The following is a 23,082-nucleotide window of genomic DNA, read 5'->3' on the forward strand; positions in this document are numbered from 1 at the left end:
AAAAAGATTCCACAGAAACAGGTTTATGTTTATTATTATTATTACTATTATTAATTAATTGAAACAAATCTGTTTCTTAAAAAGACCACTTCTTTCTTAAATGATAGTTCAAGTTTGTCTATTTAAAAATCCTTATTTCCTTGAAGTAGCCAGCTGTGACCTCTGAAATGGTTCATTCCAATCAGTGTGTAAAGGCTAAATCAGTACGTAAAAGCTAAATTAGGTGCAGAATCAGGATGGAAGTGAAGGTGGGGGTGTGAAGAACTGGAGATGGGAAGGAAATATGGTAACAGGTATTACTGGATGTGAACTAGGTAATTTGTGGGGCTGGGGCTGACTGAATAAAGAGAAGTGGTGGGTGGGCAGTGTTCACCGCTTCATGACAGATGGAGGCAGTGCTGCTTCTGATCTGATACTTTCTGTGGACTGGTGACTTCCAGTGCTTGTAGGCAGGTCTGCAGCATGCTTCTGCCCCAAAGCAGGCTGTCTGTAGTGCTCACCTTCCTTTTACCCCCACTTCCCCTGCAGAAAGCTAGAGAAGCTTCTTTAAAGTGAATATTTTGCATGATGCAGAGGAAGGGGAGTATCAAACATGGGTTGGCTGCAAGCTGACCAAGACAGCAAACAGCACAGGCTGTAGCCGGGTGCTTTGCACTCCTGGTCCAGAGTGCACGGCTGGCCAGGGCTCTGCTTGGCTGGGGCACAGCTCTTTGCTGGGGCAGGCTGCGGGCTCACCCCCTTGTAGCCACCCAGGAGCCCCAGACACTCTGTGCTTGGGGATGTACAGTGTCTGTGAAAGCCAGCACAAATGCAAGTGTGTGGCACAGCTGTGGCTGCACTGAAATCTGGTGAGGCAATGGTTTGGTGCTGAGAACCAGGCTCCCTGTAGGTGTGCTGTGACTGGAGTCCCAGGGTGCTCCCTCCTGGGAGGGGGTGGGCTGCGCTGGGCTCTCTGTGACAAGACAGGCACTTGAAAAATTTCCCTCTTGGTTCTCAGACAGACAGCACTCATGACAATGGCAAACACAGGCTGAGACTGCTGAGATGGTCAAGCAATGTGGCCAGGAGAGTTCTCCTGAGGATGCTGTAATAGACACAGCCCTGGAGACCTGTTTGGCCAGAATGTGCCAGTAAGATAATTCTGCACATGCCACAGTCTCTTTCCACAAGGGAAAAGAGCCACTCTGAAAGAAAGACAAAAATGGGGAAGGTATGCAGTTGGCCTTGGCCCGACCCTAGGCCATACACTTTCTCAGAGGTATTCAAGACAGATTCCTTCAGATTCTGGAGTTAACATACAATTGCTTGCACCAGTAAGAGTTCTTAAATGTGCAGTAAATTGAGTACATCTATTGTCAGTGTAGGCACTGAACATCCTGAGATTTTTTTTCTTTATATGTACTTGTAAATCATATATATATCATGTGTATATATGGAATATGTAGAGTGTAAACTTTCACCCACTGGTTCTGTATCTCATGCCTGTATCCATTAATACATAGCTGGGTTTTGGGACTCTTGTCATCCCATGTTGACATTCCTTGGGGACACACAGCTGGTGTTTAATTATGTCTGATCTAAGTTTGCCAAAACTCTCCCCAACAATTGCAGCAAAATTCTTCAGCCAGAATTGTTAGAGATGCACCATTAAGTTGAAAGTAACGTAAATTTCAGAAAGGAGTGCTTCTTTAAGTATAAATCATACAATGTTTTTTAGCTGTTGTTGATTTGTCTGCACTGCTCTGTACAAGCCGAAGTAATGGGAATCTCCAAGGTTCTGGACTGCGTTAGCAGATTGAATCCCTATTTATTATTTTTTCCTGAAGGGGAGCTGTTACTTGAAAAGAAAGGGATGCTGCCCCTGACTCTGAAGCCAGGTCTCTGCCAGGGTGCAGTTTCAAATTACTGTGTCTGGGCAGCTGCCGTGGCCCCCCTGCACCCACAGCCAGCCTTGTGGTCCTCTGCCTGCAGAGTCGCCTGTGCCTATCTAATTCCTCAGAGAGCCACTTCGGGGAGCGTAACTGAGAAAAAACTAATCCTGCAGAAATAAAAGGTACCGAGCAGCAAACGGATTGAGAGGTGACAGAGTGGGGGACGCCTCTCGGTAACAGCCCGGTGGGTTTGTGTGGAGTGAGAAACCCTACGGGCAGCTCGGCATGAAACATGTCGTGCTCTCTGCTCAACGTGGCGGGGACATTCCCTGCTGGCGGCAGCTTTTTGGCCTCTGCAGTAGGAGCGATAGGAAGTCTGCCCTCACTGGTGGCAGGTGGTGATTTAAGAGCCAGCGGGGTTCATGGGAGGAAAGTGTCAGGAACACAAAACCCAGCAGGGAGTTGGGTTTGGCCTCCAAAAGGCCAGAGGTATAATTAGGCATCAGCAAGACCTCGCAGAGGGTTTGGGGAGTGTCCCAGGCGAGGTCTTCTCTATTTGAGCTTCCTCTGTCAGACTGCCAGTAGATCCCGCTGCACACGGCTCCTCACAAGAGCGACGGTCCCTGCTTTTTAGCAGGGCTGCAGCTTGTGGTTTCCCTGGCCAGGGAATGAAAACAGGATGCAAAAAGCAATCCTACCTATTTGAGATGCTTTGGTGCCACCACACCATTAACTTGTCTCTGAAACTGTACAGTACCAGGAAGCTGGTAGCTGACTGGGAGGGTAAGCGGCATTCCTCAGCTCTGTGCCTGACATCCCTGTGGGGCTGGAGAGAAGCCTTTAAAAGCTGCAGTGCTCAGGCTTAACTCACTGTTAACTTCCAGTCTGGCGTTTCAGTATGTATGCAGTGGTCATTTCTCAGCTCCCTTCCTGCCTTTCAGCAGCTGCTCCTCAAAACTTGCAAACTGCAAGCAGTGGGCTTGGAGGAGTCAGCATGTGGTGTCATCACAGCTCTTCCTTCCCTGACAGCTTCTGCTAAACAATGTTTCATTTTTTTCTGCTTCTGTTGCATAGTTTGAAGTGCTGTGAACAATGTGAAGACAATTGGAGATACGTACTAAAGCTAGCATTTCCCGTTGTAGTGTTCTGCTATTTCACATCAGTCGTATTATCTGAAGGGTGTTACAGTTTCAGAGGTTCGCTTGGGAACTTAAATGTACTAAAATTATAGCCTGCATTCTTCATGACAAGGAAAACAATAGCATAAATTTCACATACACTAACAGAAAACCATATTCTTTCCATCTGATTTTACCACATGCACCAATTACAGAGCGTTTGTGTGTCTTAAAGAAGAAGTTAATATTTCAGGTTTCTTAATGACAGATCTTCAAAGGAAGTTTTCCCACCAAATGGGTAGGATTATATAGAATCCTCACTTGAAGTTAGTAGTACTGTAATGCTGGAAGGCAGACCTAAGTGTCAGTAACTTTGTGAAACTCAGCCTATAATTCGCTCAATGTTGTGTTTTCCAGGCTTCCAAAAAATGGGAATATATATTCCCTGGTATTTCCAGATATGTGTATTTTCCTAGTCATTGCTAGGAATTGGTGAGTTTTCAAAGGATTTATAAGTGCTGCTCAAGTATAGAAGTAAGTTATAAAATGCTGTTTTGCAATGTTGAGATAGTAAACTGGCATTATTGTGAATCTTTCAATCACCCACAGTTGCTAAGAAAATTGAACAGATATCTTAAAAAACTTCAAACAAACAGCCAGTTCATTAAAAAAAAAATAAATTTATGGTAAAGCTCCAGAGTGATACTAATGTTATTCAGAGTCCCTTTTGTACATAGAATGTGGTACTGGCAACTAAAGTCCTGATTTATTGATGACTTCCCTTTCTATAAGACAGCTTATGGTTTTCTTCTTGTCATCATCATCAGCAGAGGAAAGTTACCAGCTGAACTCATTAATTCTGCAAGACTACATAGGAAAAATAATTTTGCAGCTCTTTTTTTCTAACTGATACACATGTGATTTAAGCTCTGGAGGCAAGAGGCAGGGTAAGGTATGGAAATGCAGACAGCTGCCTCTGAAAGAAACAAAGCTTCAAGGAAGCTTAACATGCTGAAATCAAGGGGGGGCACATAATCTCCATCCTAGGGTGCTAAAGTACTGAGTGTCACACATCAGTCCAGACTTATTAACAGCTTTTGCTTTGAGATATGGACTTAGGACTAAAAAATGTTCAAGAAAAAAGGATATAGGGACTGCAGGCAATGGCAATCAATCCTGTCCAATCTCAAAATATTTATGACAGCTTTGCATCCTGCTAATAGAGAAGACATAAGAAAGTTAGAAAAAGTGGATGAAGTACAATGTTAGTTTATCAGTTCCAAATTGTGCCTTATTTTTGATTATTTACTTTATCTAGTATTTGTATTCTGTTAACCAGATAATTTTCTTAGACAATGGAAATGTACTAAAGATAGTCTGGCCTTCAAAAATGACCTGCTACAATGTGCAAAGGAAAATTATTAGTTAAAAGAAAGTCCAATACATGAACTATGAAATAGGTGAAAAATAGTTTACTGAGCTTTACTTGGTTTTGAACTCTCCCCTGTAATTTATTATTTAGAAATGGTTTTAACAACTCTGCAAATATAAAAGTTTTGTGCCTTGTGCAGAATCTCCCACTTATGCCAGCACCACCACACAGATAGCCTTTAAGCACAACAATATTAAAGAAATATTCAAGTAAAAATACCTTTCCTAAGTTACACCCTACTATTTTTGTAAAAGATAAAGGGTATGGGACAGAATTTAAACTTGACATTTGTGGGGGAAAGCAGAAGTTATCACGTCCTGCCTTTCCTGCTGCTGTGTCTCCTGCAGTTGCTCTTGGTCACTGTGGAACATTGGGGTAGGTTGGTCTTCCCCTTTGCCTGCCAGCCATGGTTGCCCTCAAGTTTTTGTGTCAGGTATAGGAGCCCTAGGAAAGTTTGGCTGGAATTTTGCTGGTTTTGGGGAGCCTGTAGAAAAGTGGAAGCGGCTCTTTGACAGCATCTAAGCAGTTTGGGGAAAGAAGATAAATGATCAGGTCCTTGATTCTTTACTCCAGTTCATGTCTACAGCAGGCTAAGCTCTGCTGAGCTTCAGGTGCCTCCTGACTCCCCTTCCTAAAGGCACACAGACTAACTGGGAATGGCAGGGGTATAATATATTTCAATGAGTAGTGTGTCTCCCAGCCACTGGGCTGGGAATCAGGTAGTAGGATTTCCTTCCCTTCCTTGCTGTGCCAGTGTGGTGCAAAAGCAAACCATTTTGAACAGATCAGGGAATTTGCTCTAAAGTATTGATTATGGTTTCTCAGCTCTTTTAATAGCCTGATCAGCCTGTGTTGCCAAAGCCTTTGTGCAGTTTCTGTAAGAACAGATAATTGTTTGCAGCATCCCTCTAGTGCCATTCACAGGTTGTGCTAACTGCACTGTCAAGTCCTCTGCAGAGAGGGAGGCACATTGTCTGATGCTCAGTGGTGCAATTCAGTAATTCCTGGCTGCTGCCTCCTTTTACTGAGATGCAGTTTCCTTTCCTGATGGCAGACCCATTGGGTAGGAAGGGCTGGAGAGATGGCTTTGTGCTTTTCTCATCCTGTGCAGAACAGCATGCACCACAGCTGGAGTAGACTGGGAGAACAGTACTCCCCTCTCTCAAAATTATGTTGTCTTGCACAGCAACTGGAAACCTGCTAGGCAGCCAGCTGTAGTCTCGTGGGTTTTCTATTACCTCTGTTAAGTCATGTGTTGCAGCTTTTCATCAGCAAATGTTTGACAATTCTGCATCATTGCACAGGCACTGAAAGGTATCATCTTCTACATCACAAATGCTGTACAAACGGGTCTTGGCATGTAACAATTTGCAAGCACCCCCTTATTTCTCAGGCTGAGTCATGTGCTGTGGGCTGTCTTTGCTCAAACTCCTCTTACTTCCTTTTTCATCTTAAAGGCACAAAAGAGGTCAAGACAGGGAAATTTGATCAAATTTTCAGAAGGCAACGGTCATTAACAAAAATGATGCACTCACAGGTTACCTGGGCTTGGTAGGAAAGAAATTACAACCTGACTGTTGATGAAGTCAGTGATGATTACTTGTGTGATTAAGAACTGCTGGGGCAGGATCTGAGGCTGCAAGGGAGGGAGAATCTGAGGCTTTTGATGAATATTTGGGGTAATGACCCTGAGGTAATGTATGATGTGCTATATAGGTCAGAGTTAGGGTTTGGTTTCCCTCAAGAACCAACAGATCAGGATTTTAAGAAGGGCAGAGGAAGAATAGGGGAGTAGAATGGACCTGCTGCTGCTGCTAACAACCATTAAAAAAATACAAAGCCAGCTGCTCTCAGAGCAGAGCTTGATCCTTTCAGTGCCTTTAACAGCACAGTATATATTCAGAGGAGGGGAATTCATGAGGCCCTATGGACCTACACCATGGCATTACAAAAAAATGCAAACCCGAACAATGGGTGGCCTCAGCCTCCATCTGGCTCGCCATTAACAAGGTTAAAGTAAAGTGGGTTTCCTTGGCTGTGTCACACACAATTTACACTTCAGATGCTTTAACTTTGGAGCCAGACCGAAGGGAGCACCACTCTAAACGCACATGGCAAGAGTCGCCTAAGATGTGTGGTAAGCACATTTGGTATTGATGCCCTTTCAAAGATATAGAGTGGTAGCATTTAGTTAATTTTAAAATACTATTTACAAGTGCAGATTTTTTTTCCTAAATATTTTTTTTAAAATCCTGTCCACAAACTCAAATTGCAGTCAAATATTGTTTACTCCAAGTAATTTACAGGCATGGTAATATTAGAGACTGCATTCAGTAACAGCAGAAATTGCTAGAGGCCCTAGAAATGTTAACACCAGCATTTTTGGTATGAAAACCTCAAAACTTCAAACTACACCTTGAAGCTAAAAGGGATATTGATAAATATAAGTGTATTCTATTGTAAAGCATTCTGCTTTCAGAGCCACTAAATAGCATAGTTAACTATAGCAGATAATAACCTTTAAAAAACTTTTGCTCTAGAGAGGCAGTGGTATGTCCACAGGTATTCTATGCCATTGAGTGTAATAAGGCATGGGAATTATCAATGCATTTTGCAGAAATCAGGTTCTTTGTCTCAGCTTTGACACATTTAAGGAAACCCAAGCATTCTCTATGGTGTCCCATTCTTGAATAGAAATAAATAGTTATTGAATGAATATCAAATATTATAATTGAATCTTAAAGCTGTTTTATCCGTAAGACAAGCATTTGAGCAGTTAAATCCATGGTAAAGTGCTAAGGTAATTTACAGAGTGAGGATAAACTATTGTTGCTGCACAGGTGTTCAAGGCATTCCTCAGAATGGAGTGAGTGTTGCCCTGGATGACCTGGCCATCTTGGCTCCCTTTGACCATTAATAGTGAGTTCAGTAGTGGAACAGAAGTTAATACTGCTCCTGAAGTTAAACAATTAAACTTGCATACCGTAAGACCAGCAGACCTCGTTGATTTGCAGTTATGCTGGCTCAGGTGGGAAGGCCTTTAGCTCATGCCATTCTGAGCTTCCTCCTTGCTGAGCTGTGCAGTGCTGCTGTGATGGGACACACTTCCTTCTGAGCATGCTGCAGAAGGGTTGGAATCAGCCTCACCAGGGCAGAACAGTTGCTTTGTGCCTTCCAGGCTTTTCCAGCTGGTGAGACAGTGCCATTGATGGTGGCCTCCCTTGCCTTTAATAAGGGGCTTGGTGTGGATGACCTCCTCTTGTTTATTCCTCTTCTTACTCAGTTGTTCAACTTTCTGACCCACTCTTATGGCCCCTCTGTGCTGCCTTTTCATCTCTCTTGCAAAGACAGGAATATGCTTGAACATGACACTCAAGTTTCTGACTATATGCATCAGTCCTGTAATCATAGCCATGATTATTGTAACGTGCAGTAATTTTAAAAATTTACAATACTGTACATTTGAGAGGCATGTCAAAGTTGCCAAGCTCCTCTCAAAGGTTTCCTGCCAACTGAATATGAAGGAACTACAGACAAAATAAATTGAGCTGAGAAGTCATCTCGTAATTGGTCACAAACCATTGACATTCCCTTCTCCCATCCCTTTTTAGCTGTTGGTCTGCCCATGAGCAGCAGCTTTTGACTCAAGCCCTACCTTAACAATAGCCTCAAAAGGAAAATAGAGAACTATTCTTGTTGAGCTGTGACAGGTGCCGTGCTTCCACATGAAGCATTGCAGTGGTAGGAAAATGAAGAAGGAATAACAGAAGGCAGAACCTGTGAAGGCGTAGAAGGAAAATACTCAGGTTGCAAGTAAAAGCATGTGTCCAGCTGCAGCTTGCATGAGCATGAAGTGGGAAATGCCCCGGCTATGCTCTGCGTGAGTGGAGGAACAGTTCATAAAAAAAACATTAGTTAGCCTGAAATGGGGCTGGTTGATTTATGGGGAATATGTAGAAGAATGGTCTAAAAACCTATTTCCTTAGAGGAGGGATGTTAAGCATCTCTGTGCACTATATTTAGAGTGTATTTAACTCAAAGCACACAGATCAGCTACTTTTTGTCAGTTAAGTTCTTTTCCAGCTCATTGTCTCTAACTGAAAGGAAATTCAACCACAGCCACACAAAACTAAGTTGAACATCTGCATCTTCTGCCTGGACTTGGAGTGTGTGATTCTTTCTTCCACTCTTCACATACACACACCTACTGGTGAGGATCAGGTGGAATATTATGATAATGACAAATTCATGAATCCAGACAGAAATCCAGTATAAATTTCTGTGAAAACCATGTGTGTGCTGTGACCAGGGGTAAATTCCAGACAGTGTGCCCGTTCCACATTGTAGCTCCTCTGCAAGAGTGTTTGAGGACAATAGGAATTGCTTTGCTTAATCTACTCCCTCCCACCTCCTGACAGTGTTTATCACACCCACAGTTGTGCCAATGCAATGATTTATGATTTTGTCTCAAAACTGGAGGTGTGATATGAAGCAAGCTAAATAAATGCTACACATCGGGAGGGAAAAAAAGTAAGTGAATTAACTGAAATTTTTTCCTTTGAGAATTGGCTAGCATTTTAGTGACTGCAGAGATCATCACAGGGATCATCCTTAGCAGTTTTTGAAAACAGCTCTTATGCCTTTGGAAGTATTCTTCTTGGAAAGGGGGCTGTTTACTCAGTAATTATCTTCCACTTATTTTTACATTACCCAAGGAAAAGCTGTGAATACAATACAAAATAGTTGAGCGGGAGCCCTGGTCACTTGCTGATGGTTCTGGATGACTTACAACATTGGAGTAAGGTCCCTGTCACTCCCTGCATTCTGCCTGGCACAGCACACTGTTGCTGGCTTGTATTGCAGTACAGAGTATGAAAACAGAAGGGCACCCTGGGAACTGCTCCTGATGCTGCCAAGACAGCAAGCAGCGGTGGCACTCACTGTGCAAAGCTTCGCAGGAAACTGGAATGAAATCTAAGCACAGTAATTTATTGAGGACATTCTAGTTTAGATTTTTTCATCATTTGGAAAGTGTGTGCTTTCTTCATATAATTCTCACATTTGTGCTGCCTGCCAACAGAGAATGTAAAAGACTTGTGGAGGGCATTTCAGCATTTATGTGAAGTCCAATTAAGCTCATGATAGCCCTCATTTTCTGTGTAATGTTTCTGATGTAATTGAAATTACTTTTCACAACTTGTCTACGACTTTTCATGATAATAGTTGGACAGTGGTGAAATAGCTGTAGCAAAGAAAACAGATTCAAAATCAGGTATTTTGTGCATTTTTCAGGATGTGCTTGATTCCTGCACTAGTTCAGTGAATGGCAATTTGTGGCATGATCACCATATGGTTGTACTTTGTTGTACCATAACTTTCCTTGGTGTACTAGATATAATCCTGAGGGGCACAGACTCAGATCTTCTAAGCTGTGAGGACCTTGCTTACCTCTGAAGTCAGTGGGACTTAGGCATTTAAATACTTGTAAGCATTTGATTATACCTAACAGGATGCCTGTGACAGAGAAAGAAGTTTCTATCACCAGATTTGGAGCCTGTGAAGGATGAAACTTTTCATAAGGGAGGTTTGTGAGCTGTGCTTGAAATCCAGACTCCTGCGTGGCAGACACCGTTTTCCTTCATTTTGTGGTTATGTGGGATTGTGTATTTCCAGGAATTTTCGATATTTTGGATAGAAGGTTTGTAAGGAGGAGAGCCAAAGGGGTCTTGATTAGGAGAAAAGTCCTTTTAGGTTTTCAAGAGTAAGGTTTGTTTCATAAACAATTGATTTGTTCCTGGAAGTATCCAGAAATGTTGTAGGAAGTGACAGATTTCTAAAGGTCTGGTCCCTTGTCTTCTATGGCTAACACTGTTCAGGTGTGACTATTTCCAACCTCAAAAAAGGCATTTGGTTCCTAGATTTGATGTTTAGGTGCTGCCAAGAGACTCAAATGCCAAATTTAACTTGCTGTCTGTGTCTTGTGTCAGCTGGGTTTTTTACTGGACAGCAGCAACTCTGTGCTCTAGTTTTTACATCTGGTTCCTCAGGAATTACCACATTGGCTTCTGAGTTCTCCTCTTCACTTGTGTGGCCCAAGCCAGTGAGCACGCTTCTAACCTACTCAAAAGGTCCCCAGTTCAGCACATACCTCCCCCAGTATGAAAGACAAGTTTGGATGCAAATCTTCCCCCCATCAGGAGGTTGCTGTAATCTTCAGATGGCTGTTCAGCCTTTTGGAGAAGGATTAGTAGGTTGTGGGTAAGACACCCGGGTTTCTCATCTTCACTCTCCGGGGAACTAGGGTCAGTGACCAGCTGCAAGAGCATTACACCCAGCGATGCAAACAGCACAAGATATGGGAGAGACTGTACCTGACAAGGACAGGCAGTGATGGAGGCTCTGGGATTCCATCAGGTGCAGAAGGGGAAGAGTTCGGCTACAAAGCAGCTCCTAAGATTGGTGGTTTGGTTTTTCCAATGGTGCAGTGACACAGATATCCAACACCGACACCCAGTTTGTTATTGTGTTCACTAAGGACTGTGGCACCCACGTGCCACCCCTCAGGAGCAGCTGTGAGAAAGGACACTGCCACTGGAGGACACTGATTGGATGGGAGGGGCCCTGCTCCAGCCTGATGCTGAGAAGCTGTGCTCCCTCACACTGCCTGCCAGTGAGCTCCCTCCTTCCTCAAGCACTGCGTGTTTATCCAGAATGAAAAAAAAAGAATAAATTTGGTTTGCTGTCTAGCTGTGAGTTCAAGTCTGCTGCCTCAGCTGTGATATTTTAAGGTCTTGTGGCAGAAGGATACTCTTAATTTTTCCTGCAGTACGTCTATCACTAGAATAATTAACAGCTCAATGAATAGTAAGAATTGTCTCCATAACCTTGTAGCAGTATGGTAAATAATCATTAAAGCAGGAAGAAACAGAGTTTCAGTCAGGGCTAATGAAGTCCTTTGGATTTGACATGTTATATGTTCCATTCCTAGCCCCTGCAGTATGTCACAGTCACCTTTCTGTGTCTTCTAACATGCCCCAGCGCCTGGGATCTGAGGAGAGCAGACAGGCTGCCAGCATAACTGAGTAATCCTCTATTTTACTGGAAGTCAAGATTTTCCTTCCAAATTGGAAGAACTTGTATCCAATCCCTTTGTAACCATTCCTCAGTTCTTTCCTGTGGCCTTTGCACACTTCACTAAGTGAGTGCAGAGACACACATGTCTTCTTCCACCCCAGCCAGTGGTCTTGATTTATCACTTGATTTAGCAGCTTTTGGGCTTGCATTAAAATATGTTGTCCTTTCTGCCTCCATGCACTTCCACTCTTAATGTACAGTGTTCCTTCCTTGCACAGTGAGTGCTACTGGATAACTGGAGGGCTGTTTCATAGTATAAATGAATTGTTAAAACACAGACATGATACTGGCATTAATCATTCCTCTGGTTTGTGACTGCTTTCAAAATTGTAAATTCAGGGCTTTCATAGTTGAAGATGTGGCTTGGATGTGAATTTCTGATCAAAACTACAGGAAGTTGGTTGTGCTGTGTTCAGTGAATATATCCACTGTGTTTTCCTGTGGCAGCTTTACTCGATGTCCAGTTTGTAATCTGTTTTTCCCCTGCCATGATCACAACTGGGGTGCTCTTATCTGAATTGTTCTTTGCTTTCAAACATTTTATTTAAGTGTAGGGTTCCTATTTTATCTCCTAATAAATCTCCTAATTCAGAGTTCATCAGTCTTGCCAGAAAAGCTGATCCTTTGACTCTAAATGTCCTTAATTTTGAGATTATTCATTCTTTCTTAGGCTGAAAGGCTGAGCAAAAATGGGCAGAAGACACACCACTCCTCTACTCTTGCCACAATTCTTTGGTGTTCTTTGTGATTTATGCTGTGTTCTGCTTTCAAATGTTACATCAACCAGCAAACACAGATTTACAGGTGGAACGAAAGAGCTTCAGCCAACATTGCTCCGTGGCCTCACAACTTGTACTAATCTGACCTCTGCAACCAGCCTTGGCTGCTGCTGTGTGACTTTTCGGAATTCATACACAGTGGGAAATTTTCTGTGTTACATTATTAAAGATAACAGAAAATAAGCTCAGTGAAGTCATCAAAATTGCTCTGGATCTACACCCTTGTGACTGAGATCAGAACTAAGACCATTAAGATGCTCTGTTTCTGGGAACTAGCAATATTTAAGAAAACTTTTATTAACTTCATTGTTATAATTTTACTTAATCTACATAATCCCAACCAAGAGGATAAAGTGATCTAGTTTACCACATATAGGGAAACTATTTCTGTTCCATTATTTTTAACTGTACACAGAATTAACAAAATTCAGACATATAAGTATTAAACATGTGCATGAGATTTGCCATCCTGAGGCCAAACAAGGAAAAAGGAAACACCAAATTCTAAATTAACAATAATTTTTATATGCATAATTTGCTTTATATTCTTATGTACACAATTAATGGTGAGAATTAACAATGAGGATAAATCCAGAGGTGATATAGGGCAGAACAGTAGAAAATGGCATTATTTCTCTTTTAAATCTCAGGGATCAGGCAGTGTGAGACAACAAGAATACCTGCCTCAGGTGGGAATTAAAAGCTTTAACATATATGGCTTAATCCTGTTGCAGCTGAAATCCTCTTTTCACGCTTTACTGTTGCTTCCGCATTTTAATGTGAAAGTTGCAACATCATTTTTTTTTCTTCAAGATACTGAAAGCCTCTTAAAAATGTGTTACAGAAAATGCTCAGCCCAGCCATTTAATAATAATGTCAACGTATGAAGCTATTTCATTTTAGACATCTTAAGATGCAAGTTCAGAAAAGTGAATAAGGGGACTGCTTCCTTTCTCAGTCAGTGCAATCAGAATGATGCGGAGTTTCCTTACCATTAAAGTGTGGCTATAGAGCATCTGAATTATTTAATTGTTCTTGTGGGTAATGTGTGAACTTAGAGGTGCTATTTCAAGCAAAACCAAACAGCATGTTTGATGCCCTTTTGTTTCACTTTTGGGATGGGAAACCCTCCATGTGATTCATATATGACTTTATCAGTGCTGTGAGCTCTGGAAAGAACCCCTACAGAGATAGCTGGCGTGGTCTCCTCATAGAGAGTGTGTCATAGAGACAGTAATCATCTCTTTGCTTCTGAAGAATGAAATGAAAACATGAGCTGCTGGTTAAATCCTGCAATCCTTAACACTCGTGAAGCCTATATTCATGCAAGCCATCTAACTCAGTGTATGTAATAGGAGAAGCTATTTCAAGGCTAGCATCTAAGTCAGTCCATACTCCTGTCACCAGATATTTCTGAAACTTTGTGTGTGAAACTGATTTTTATGAGGTACCTAAAGTCATACCACTCTAAACTGGTATTTGGGGAGGAAGAATAGGTTATGAACTTCCAGAACAACCTTTTTCCTCCTCTTTCTCTGCTGCGGCTTGCTTCAGTGCTCCAGCCTACTGCCAGGATGCCATTTGCTGTTTCCTGCTGTTGTGAGTTGGCGTCACTTGCATTTGCTGTATTTGTTGTATTTGCTGCTAATGTTACTGAGGAAATAAGGAACAAAATTGAAAAGGCAATTTTTAACAACTGATTCCCAGTTACCTACTGCCTTTTTATCTCATCTGTGGATTAACTGATCAGTGGATGTGGAAACCCTGGAACCAGCTCTGCTGAGAGGCAGATAAGGTCATGCATGCCTCTTAGCTCATGACCAGCACCTCACTGACCCAGAAAGAGTTGAGCCGGTTTTATGCAGCGTGCATCCTTATCCACATGGCCAGGAGGCTCAAGCCACCTCTCTGAAAGGCTTCTAGTGTTACCGAGCTAGGCTTCTGTAAACAGGGGCACGGAGCAGTGCTTTCAGGCACAGGCAGCCGAGGTCTGCTCAGCTCTGGCCACCCCCGTGCCCGCCCAGCGCCGCCCCCCAGCTGGCTCTGGCACAGCGCTGCAGACGTGGGTACACACAGCAGCGATGCCCAGAGCAGAGCCCAGGCAGCCTTTCCACCAGCAGGAACTGTGGAAAATATGTACTTTTAAAAAAATTACTGCATACACAGCTGTTCTTGTTGAAAAACTGGTTTCTTTTATTATTCCCACAGAAATTAAAGTTTACAAGGGAAATTTGTGGTTGGGAGTATTTGTGTGTGTGGTTCCATAGTGCAAAAAGATTAACAGTAGTAGACTTACTTGAAATCATTTCGTGTTTGAAATGTGTGATATATGGCTGTTTAAAACGTAACTTCCTTAAACCATCACTGATTTTGTATCTGCTTTATCTGGATGGGTTAAAGCCATTAAAATATACACATTCTTTCCATGCTATATTGATACTATAGGAGCAAAACTGTCTTTCATGTTATTTAGAAACAAAACTTCACTTTGTAAATTGTTATTTCAGGACTTTTTAGCTCTCAATATAAAGAAAACCCTTTTGTTGTAATAAATGCATCCAAATCATTCCTCCACGAGGATGCATTTCTTTAAGGATTTTTGTGTGATTGTGTGAAAAATAATTTTCCTCCATGCCTGTAAAGGGAACTGAGTGGATAGCAGAGATAAGGTTTCATGGAAAGGAAGAATGGAAACAACGTAGTTGAAGTTCTTTTTTAAGATCTGCTGTCTCTGTAGTCCTTTCCATTTTTGTGGAGAAAAAACTGCATTTTGTGCTTTTTGAACCACCTTTCTGTTTCATTGTTACTCTTGGTTTAAAAAAAAAAAAAAAACAAACCAAAAACCAAAACTAACCCCATCACCTTCCAGTAAAATTGTATTAGTAGATTTTAAACAATTTTATTTCCTCATGAACTTAAGTTAAATTGTATCCTGACAGGCTTGATTTATCAGGCAAATGCCCCACGTTGTTTGTCTGCTTCTTTGTTGGGGGGAAGGGGGAGGGGAAACCCGAGCAACAAAAGACCGTAACCTATTGATATTACTTCTGTGATACACTGGGGGAAATAGATTGATTTAGAACTAACCACAGAATACTAGTCGATCTGATGAGTTTACAACACAGCATTTTTATTTATTTATTTGTAACAAGAGTAAACATCATCAATATTCCACCCTGTGTTATTGGAAGCCTCGCAGACAGTGCTGGTTTGTGTCAGTGTGATAGGGCTATCTGTAAAATGAAAGAAGGCAAGCTTAAAAAAATGGAGGGGCCTTGTTTTTCTCACAAAATTGAAAATCTTGGATCTCTGGTACATTATCATGAGTTGTAGGATTCACAGGACAAATAGATGGGTGAGCACCATTATTGTATTTCATCTTTTTTTCTTCAAGTGGTTATCTTTTTTTTTTTTTTAATTATATTTCAGTTAAATATCTCAAAAAGCTAGTAAAGCACAGGAAATTTTCTAACTGAATTTCACTGAAGAATGCCAGCCTGCAATTAACTTTCCCAGCATGTTGCTTCTGCACAGTGTTTTGCATGAATGAGAAGTTCAGGGTAGCAAATACTCACAGGACCAACACAAACCTAAATGTGTGCCATTTTTGCATTGATAATACGCTGTTTTACAACATTCATGATTAAAAATACTTAGAGTTTTAAAATTAAACTGGTTTTTTTTTCCCCATGGATTGGTAGATGAGGGTGCTAGTGAGGTTTTCTCCCTTATTGTATGCCTGCTTGATGGACAAGCCATAAATGCTCTGATGAAGATTGTAAATATTCCTTTCTCTAGTTTATTTAACAAGATAATTTCACTTGACCTTAATTATTATTTCAATAGTATTTCAGTATTCACTACTTTTAATTCTAATACCTGTTTAGAATGTTTTCAAAGTTAGCTGTATTCTCTCCTGCATTCAGCTACAGCTTAAGAATTAAAGGTTGATAATCAGAATGGTGTAAACCCCAGCAATGCACGTGTGAGCAGAAACATCCCATCCATTTCCCTGTCAGAGGGCACAAGCAGAGTGTACATTCCACTCATCTTCTTTGTGTCTCATTAGCTCCCCAAAACGCTTTGGGTTGAAAGGAGCCTTAAAGACCATCTAGTTCCAACCTCCCCTGCCATGGGCAGGGACACTTTTCACTAGACCAGGTTGCTCAGAGCCCCATCCAACTTGGCTTTTCAAGCTGCAACAAAGACAACTTGAAATTAGCAGATCCTCGATAGTCCAGAAGATCCTTTCTGAGGATCCTTCAACACCTGCTGAGGTGTTGGAGGTCTTTCTTACTTGTCCCAGGTGGTGCCTGAGCAAGCACCTTGAGCTTTTTTCTCTAGGTAGAGAGAAGCATCCCTTTGCAGTATTTCATGGCCTTATTTTCAAGACAAGTCACTGAAGCCTTAAACAGAGGAAATCTTAGTTATGTCTAAGACCCATTTTTCTGTTAGATCATGGATAGTTTAAATTCCCTTTACAGCCATTTACAAAATAGAATAATTGAAGTGATCTGCTGCCTGTTCCATCTGCCTTTCTTTAGGTATGTTGTGAAAGTAATGGCTGAAAAGGACAGCACATTTAGTGCGATTTTAAACATTTCCTTTGTGCTTTAACTGCACAGTTGCATTCAGTGTATTGTAACTGCATGTCATGTGCACACGCTGCTAGAATTCCATGCCGTTTTTCAAGGCATTAATGTTGCAAGATGGAGTATTGTTAGCTAAGAATCATTTTTTTGTAGTCTGATAGCATTCAGAAAGGAATAACAAAAGAGGAATTGGTGTGGGGTATGTCCTGGTGAATTATTTTAGTCTTCCTCTGACTGTACCCCCTTCCCTCCCTTTCCTATCCCTGTTAGATGTTAACCCCTTATTCCCTGCCTCCCCTCCCCCAAGTCAGTCACTAGGGTAATTTTACAGTTTTTTCTCTCAACAGATAACAGTCTGGGGTTACACATATTTTTCTCTACTTGTCATATGTATTGGATTATCATCTAAATTGTATTATAAAACAGCTCCAAGAAGCAAGCAGTTGTGTTTGCTCTACCTAGTGCCGCTTAACCCATCTGAGTTGTTACTGTGGAAAACGTATTTGCAAGGCAAGGGTATTGTTGTTTTAAAAAGTTTAGGGCTGGGGTGTGCTTCCTGAGTAGGAGTATCTGATTGCTGGAAGAAGGAAAAAAGGCTAAAGACTAGGTGGTATTATCTGGTTGTGAAATTGAGGGCTTCTAATCAATTTCAGTCATCAGCTTTTTGCAACTAACACAGCATATTTTGTGTCAGAATCTGTACTCTTCTGCTTGTTCATGTTTCCTTTAATATGTATAGTTTTATGCAATCACAAATTCATAGTGAAGGAGAATTTAGGAGGTTTTCTTAACCTTGCTATATGCTCTTCTTTCTTCATTAGTGTGTATTATTGTTACAGTTTTTGTGAGAGTATTGAAAGATAATGCTAGACAAATTCCTCAAGGTGTTCCTCTATTAAGATGTTCATCTTTTTTATATTAAAAAATCACCCTGATTCACCTTCCTGTCAGTGCTATAGAGAAGAAAGGATTTCCCGTTAGGATAATTGCCATCTCTTTATATTTTTGAGCCTGAAGCTAGCTAGCAAATCATGGAAGCCTACTGTGAGAAAGACAATCCTATTTTAACAAATCCGTCTTACTTTTGTTCTTTGTAAGTGCTGATTCTATTATAATTGCACATTTAAGGGCTTTTTGTGTTTTATTCATCTCACGGTAGAATTTACATATAAACTTGTGTTTAAGCTAACATACATTCTTTCCGTGGTGCTTAGGAAGAGAAGAGATACTTGTTATGGTTGCACTAATCTGCAGTTTCTGAGAGCAGAGTGGAAGAATTGGTCAGTTTTCATGGCAGGAGTCAGCTTGTGTATTGTTCTGTATATGTACGTAGGTGGAGATGTGAATGTGTGAGCTCCCATGTGCACATCGTGCTCTCAGCTTTTGTGATGTTGTAACATAAGTACACACAGCAGAGAGGAGCAAAGGGCTGAAACGCTCGGGAAGAAAGGGTTAATGCCGTACCTTGGTGCCTGGGGATGATGCTATGCTGTCATTTGTGAGCTCTGTGGTGGCTGACCACTTCCATTTTGGGATAAATCCCTTGAAAAGGAAAGGCATTTTCAGAGCGAGGTGTGATCTGTTCTCCTGGTAAGAGTGATTGACAAGGAATGAATTAATAGTTAAAAGAACTGAATAAATATCACCCTTCTCTGTAATTCCAGGCACACCCTGGCTGGCACATATATGCTCAATGTGACACTTCATCCAAATGCCTGAATTGATTGGTAACAAAAAACGTCCCCAAAAAAACAAATAAGAGTTTAATCATAACTGCTTCTGATAGAGTTTCTTTTACAGTGACATTTCAGTGAAAATTTAAATAAATGCAAGGAATTACAATATTTTGCAAATAGGATGTATTGATTGAGTATATGTGCAAAGGGTGAGAGAGGCTGCTTGAGTGGAAGCAGGGGCCCTGACAGCAGGTTCTTTGCCAACTGGTGAGGTGAAATGGTCCACTAAAAATGGATAACACAGAGCATACCATAGTGACTGATTAAATTGATTTGTCTGTGGCTACTGCCTATCCTGCTCCTGAGGCCCTTTACCCTACTTCAAACTTTTTTCTTTTTTTTGGACTGTTCCAAACAGATGTGATATTAAGGGAGAAAATAAATGTGCTGATGCATTCACAGCCATAAAATTCCATATTCTGAATTAAGATAAAAAACACAACTTCCAGAATGTCTGCACACTCCTATGCTATACTATGTTATAATGCATTTATCCCAGGAACAAGTACACTGCTAGAAACTGATGAAAAAGGTAATAATAAATATCATTCTCTAATATAACCTAAATTACGATCAGTACCACATCCGTGAATCCTTATATGTATTTGTTGGAAGGGGAGAAGGTAAAACACTTAAAGATTTTTACTTACTGCTGTTGTTTCATTTCTCTAATTGCAAGGCTTATTTCCTTACTACTTTTTTCAGAAGGTGTTTAAAAAGCTTGTGGTGGAAACACAGCTGAATGCCAGTTAGGAAGGCTGAATTCTGAACATACTGCCGAGTGAGAGTCACTAATTTGAAAATATCTACAATGATTTGGCAAAAAGTAGTCAGAGGGATGTTTAATAACTTGAAAATTAATTTTTTTAACCACAGGAGAAAAAACTTGATGCTTTGGTCTTAGATCAGGATGTTTGGATTTTACAATGTACTTAGTATGTCATTTCCCTTCCTGTGCTAGGGAAATCAATACTAAGTGATAATGGTGCTGGTACATGTTATTTTCTTTGTGATTCAAGGGAAGCTTTGTTAGACTGTGTTTGTCTTCATGGGTTAGTCTGTAGTATATGCAGACAGAGTAGTGTAAGCATAGTCTTCAGATTCCACTGAAAAATCACATCAAACTTCAGTGCAGTGGTGACATCAAAATGGAACCTAAAATATGTTATTGCAGTTGTTGTAGAAGTGCAGAGTTCATTGTACTGGGCTTGGTTTCTTCTTACTCATTTTTAGGGAAGATACAACAACAAATCACAATCATTTCTGAAAGGACAATGAAGTTCTGTTCATTATTTAACTTCTTTAAGTTATTGGTCAGTCTTGTAGGACATGATGGCATGCAGCATGCCATGAACAACTTGGGCTGTTTTTTCATTTGTCTGTAGAAATGAAGATATGGTTGGTATCTTGCTACTAGTGATGAAGAGATGAGAAGTGGGAGGTGCCAGGGATTGTTTCTTGGAGTGGAATTACGAATGTTGATATTTGCAGTTTTTTTAAAAAATTCCACAGGTTTTATCAATAGCATTTCTTTTGCAAGGTAAAGCAAATTCAGTAGGTGAGACTCTGGCTGTACATAAACTTTGCTTAGATTAAACTTCTTGATACTGTATACACTAGTAGGGACTACTAAATACTAGGTGAAACAGTCAAATGATGCTTTGTTACTTTTCAGGAATCTGAAAATTGTTACATATCTTTATTTGGGCTTGATCCAGAGCACATTGCAGTATTTTGTTCATAGTTATAGTTAGTCTTTTTTTTTAATCCTTAAGTTGATTCCACAGACATAAGTATTTGTGAAATAATTGTTTTTAATTAGTTGGTGGTTAAGGGAAACAAAACAAAAATATATAGGTTTTGTTCTTTCCAGTAATGTTTGATTTTTAGAAATGAAATGTCTATGCATTCAGCGCAAGTTTTATAAAACAAAGAAACAGAAACCATACAAAAGCAGCCAAAGCTGAAAACTCAGTGGTGCACATAAGGTCACCATGCCAAAGGCGTGTAATTATTTCTTTGTATCGTATGCTAGAATAATGTAATCCAATAACTGGTGTTCCTGGTGTGTGTTACAAAGGATTCAGTAAGGAATTGCTGGAGAGTTCTTCAGGACTCCCCTGGCTAGCAAGGTCAAATAGAAGAGGTTTTGTGGGCTTCAGCCGTTTCTGAGAAGTGTGGGAGAAGCCGTGTCCGTGCGGCTGGAGGGGCCTCTCTGCACCCTCGGCTCCCGCACCGCGGCCACAGCCACGTGCACGTGGGCTGGGAGTTCTGAGAGGAAACGCAAACACAGACTCACGACACGACTCTTGCCGGGGTTTACTGAGTTTATTTTGAATCCAACCCCTAAGTGCCATTACAGACCCTCAGTCCCCACTGGCCCGGAGCCTTGGCCCGCCGTGCCTGGGCTGAGCCAGAGGAGCGGAGGTGCCGGGCCCTGGGACAGTACCAGACCCTGGGACAGAGCCGGGCCCTGGGCAGCGCCAGAGTCTGGGACAGAGCCGGGCCACGGCACAGAGCCCAACCCTGGGACAGAGGCGGGCCCTGGGCAGTGCCGGACCCTGAGACAGAGCCGGACTCTGGAACAGAGCCGGGCCTTGGGACGGAGCCGGTCCTGGCTGGTGGCGGGCACCGCGCCCCTCCTCGGGCCTGCGTTTCCCTGGCTGCGAGCACCGCGTCCCTCGGGCCCTGGTTCCGGGAGCGGCCGAGCCGGAGCATCCCCGCTCGGGACAGCGGGACGCGGGTGCCGGGGCTCGCAGGGACACCGGGGCGGCGATGGCTGGAGATCTGGTGCCCTCTAGTGGGGCCGGGCCCGGGCCCGCGAGAAACCTTCCCGCTGGACGCTGCGTTGCATAACTCCATCTCTGTCTCTGTTTGGTTTCAGATGCTACAACTGTGGCGGCCTCGACCACCACGCTAAAGAATGTAGTCTACCTCCGCAGCCAAAGAAGTGCCATTACTGTCAGAGCATCATGCACATGGTGGCAAACTGCCCCCATAAAACTGTCTCGCAGCAGCCCACTAGTTCTCAGGGAAGACACGAAGCCGAACCGCAGCCTTCCACTTCTGCCTTCCTGAGAGAAGGGGGAGGAACGCACGGCTTCTCGTCTCCATCGTACTCTCAGGAAGGCAGGTCGGAGATCTCGGAGCGCTCGGGCAGGTCACCGCAGGAAGTGTCGTCGAGTAAGTTGTCTGTGTCGCCTGAAGAACCAAACAGAAAGGGGCCTTCCGTTCAGAAAAGGAAAAAAACTTAATGCATTTTTCATAATGTTCCGTTTTCTTTACCCTCTTGGGATGTCTACCTCATGCAACTACAGGGGAAATAATTCATTATCAGTAGCTGACCTGGAATTTTAACTACTGTTGAGGAACTGTGAATGTTTTGTTGTTTTGTGTTTTGTTTTTTTTTTCTTTGATAGACAAGAGACTCCAAACAAAATACATTTGAGCAGGGTGCATTATGTTTTACTTTCTGTGTGTATGTGTGAGTGTGCATGCATGTGTGTATGTGTACATGTCTATAAATATATATTTTTCCATCAGACAATTCTCCAGATCCCACCAGACATTACTGTGAATCAAAAGTCACAGTACCCAATGTTCCTGAACTCATTCCTAGAACCTATTTCCAAACGTGTTCAGAAAGCAAACAAGAAAACCCAGTTTTCTGCAATTTCACTCAGAAACAAACCAAACCCGATAAACCACACAAAGAACTGAGGTCAAGACTGTTACGTCTCTTGTGAACCAAAGGATACTTTCATATTTTAAAGCTGCCATATGGTACTAAAGATACTAAGACATCCCCGTACCATCCATTTGAATTAGTTCCTTTTTCATCTCCACAAAGTATCAAAACCCCTCCCTATGCCAGTGCAGGGCAGTTTCATGACTCAAGACGACTCTCATTGCCACCACCCTTTGTTGGTGAGGAGTTTAAAGCTCCAGAAAAGACAATGAATGTGTAGTTTCTGTGATGGTTTCTCAAAACGTTTTGTTAAATTAATATGATTGTAACTGTAATTTAGGTGTCTGTTGTGTAGGGGAGAATGTGTATGTAAGTTGTTACCAAACAGACCCGTTTGAGTGGTGTCAGGATGCCATCCTGTCAGCCATTTGTATACTGTGAACATTTAGGGTACCTTGGTAGCAGTAGTAGCCGCAGCAGCAGCAATTTCTCGTGGTCCCAAGTAGTGTCCCTCAATTTGAAGGGTCTTCCCCCTTATTTCCTGTTGAAATTTCCTGTTGAGAGAACTCCCTAGGGATTTTTATTGTTGTTGTCTGTTTGGGTTTTAAAGAAAACAAAATGCAAAGCTAATGAGATCCTGGGCTGAATAGTTTCCTGAGACTAAAGGTTGATGGGCACTTGGGGTTGCTCAGCTGGCCTCCCTAGATGATGACACAGCATGGGTGCAGACCA

General features: G+C 41.9%; 1 protein-coding gene across 3 annotated transcripts in view; it reads left to right on the forward strand.

Annotated features, from left to right (window-relative positions):
- LIN28B (lin-28 homolog B) overlaps positions 1–22,324 on the forward strand; it is an 85,840-nt gene extending 63,516 nt beyond the window's left edge. For 2 of the 3 annotated variants that reach the window (XM_041478142.1, XM_041478141.1), the window contains exon 4: positions 21,547–21,916. In XM_041478142.1, coding sequence (XP_041334076.1) covers positions 21,547–21,916 — 370 coding nt within the window. Of the gene's footprint in view, positions 1–21,546 lie in introns of all 3 variants that reach the window. The other variant, XM_041478143.1, reaches the window with a different exon arrangement.
- Positions 22,325–23,082: the final 758 nt, after the last annotated feature.

Source organism: Pyrgilauda ruficollis, unplaced genomic scaffold (genome assembly GCF_017590135.1).
Source record: "Pyrgilauda ruficollis isolate IOZ18807 unplaced genomic scaffold, ASM1759013v1 scaffold43, whole genome shotgun sequence".
Lineage (NCBI taxonomy): Eukaryota > Metazoa > Chordata > Aves > Passeriformes > Passeridae > Pyrgilauda > Pyrgilauda ruficollis.